This window comes from Budorcas taxicolor, chromosome 10 (assembly GCF_023091745.1).
Source record: "Budorcas taxicolor isolate Tak-1 chromosome 10, Takin1.1, whole genome shotgun sequence".
In the NCBI taxonomy this organism is placed as follows: domain Eukaryota; kingdom Metazoa; phylum Chordata; class Mammalia; order Artiodactyla; family Bovidae; genus Budorcas; species Budorcas taxicolor.
The window spans coordinates 24,585,067-24,587,008 of record NC_068919.1 but is presented as its reverse complement, the minus strand read 5'-3'; the positions used below and the strand labels follow the sequence as shown (position 1 = coordinate 24,587,008).

General features: G+C 43.6%; 1 protein-coding gene across 1 annotated transcript; it reads right to left on the bottom strand.

Moving 5' to 3' along the window:
* Positions 1-382: 382 nt before the first annotated feature.
* Positions 383-1,465, bottom strand: LOC128054646 (olfactory receptor 5AU1). The gene has a single exon (XM_052647290.1). It carries the CDS (start codon positions 1,316-1,318, stop codon positions 383-385), a length of 936 nt encoding a protein of 311 aa, XP_052503250.1. The 5' UTR covers positions 1,319-1,465.
* Positions 1,466-1,942: the final 477 nt, after the last annotated feature.

Sequence of the window (1,942 nt, the reverse complement as noted above, 5' to 3'; positions counted from 1 at the left end):
AAAGTCAAGGAGTCAGTTTTTTATAAAGAGGCAATTATAAGTAAGGAAGGATTTCCCCCAAACAGTGCAGGTCTTCTTTATTTAAGGGTAGAACTTCATTGTGAAGAATATAAATGTCAGTTTGTAATAAAAAATATCCACACACACGGAAACACGAAAGAAACATCTGAATAAAGGCATGCCTAAATATTTTCAGTGGGTCCAATTATTCAACTAGCAGACATTCCTTACTTCTTTTTAGTCTCTATGACACGATCAGTTCTTTCTGTGGCAGTAGATGCAGAGGCCCCTGCAGACCAGAGAGTGCCTCCTGTGAATAGCGCTGAGCGTGGGATAAATTTCCCTCAGCTTTCTAAAGATTTGTGGTGATGAATTAAGAAGATCATTCCATTATTTTTCTTTCCCAAACCTTTCTTAAAGCTTCTTTCACATCCTTGTTTCTCAAAGAGTAGATAAGGGGGTTGAGCAGTGGGATCACCACTGTGTAGATCACAGCAACTGTGCGGTCTTGGGTTAGGGAGTAGCTGGACCTGGGGCGCAGGTACATGAAAAGTGTTGTGCCGTAGAAGAGGCACACAGCAGTGAAGTGGGAAGCACAGGTGCAAAAGGCCTTGAATCTGCCCTGGGCTGAGTTCATCCTCAGGATGGTGATGAGAATTAAGAGGTAGGAGACCAAGATGGTGAGGGTACAGCTCAAAAGGTTGAAACCAGCAAAAACGAAGAGCAAGATTTCACACAGTGAGGTGTCCACACAAGACAGAGACAGGATGGGTGGTCCATCACAGAAGAAGTGAGTGACCGCGTGAGTACCACAGAATTTCAGACTAAAGATACAGCTTGTGTGGATCAGAGAATTAAGAAATCCTGCACCATAGGATCCCACAGTCAGAGAGGCACAGACCGTAGGAGACATGGCAATTGGGTAGAGCAGGGGGTTACAAACAGCCGCATAGCGGTCATAGGCCATGGCAGCAATGAGATAGCATTCACTGGTGGCAAAACCCGCATAGAAAAACATCTGAACCACACAGCCAAGATAGGTGATCACCTTCCTCTTGGCCAAGAAGTTCACCAGAGTCTGGGGGACAACCGTGGAGGAGTAGCAGAAATCCAAGAAGGAGAGGCTCTTCAGGAGGGAGTACATGGGTGTGTGCAGCGTGGCACTTACATGGATCAGAAGAAACATGATTAGATTCCCCAGCAGTGTGATAGTATACATGCCCAGGAACACCACGAAGAGCAGCTTCTGCAGCCAGGGGTCACTGGTGAGCCCCAAAAGCTCAAACTCAGTCTCTTGGCTCAGGTTGGCCCCTTCCATATTTCTTCAATGCTCTGTGACGTGGAAAGAGAGGACCACCGGAAAGAAGTGAAACACCCAGAGGCTCTCACGGGCTTAATTCTGCCCTAAGGACAGCCTTCTGAAGATTGCTCTCAATGAGGAAGTCTGCTTTTGTCAGTGGGATTCTGTCACAGAGAAGTTCTCCTCAACTTGGCTGATTAGTCACTTAGGAAGTATTACTTGAGCAGCAATGGAAAATAGAAACGAAATATACACAATTTGGTCTCTTAGGGATCTTAAAAAATTCTAAATAATGAAACAATTACTTACCAAAAATGTATTGACCATCTTCTATAAACTTAGCTCTATGTTCTTCCTGTCAGGAATTCAAGTATGTCGGACTTCAAGAAGCCTATATTCTAGAGACTATACATTTTGTGTCTAAGCACACATGCTGTGGCATCAGACTGACAAGGTTCCAAACAGACCTCATCGTTAGCCAGCTAGGTAACCTTGGGAATGTTACTTAACCTTTCTTCTGATTTTCAGTTTTCTGTAAAATAGGAATAACAACACTAATCTCAAAAGTTTATTGTAAAAATTCAATGAATTAATTCATGTAAAGCACTTGAACAAAGCCTGGCACTTTGAGAAAGAATGTTA

Excerpts from the sequence above, each read along its gene's own strand:
- LOC128054646 (XM_052647290.1), bottom strand. The coding sequence starts at position 1,318 with ATGGAAGGGGCCAACCTGAGCCAAGAGACTGAGTTTGAGCTTTTGGGG.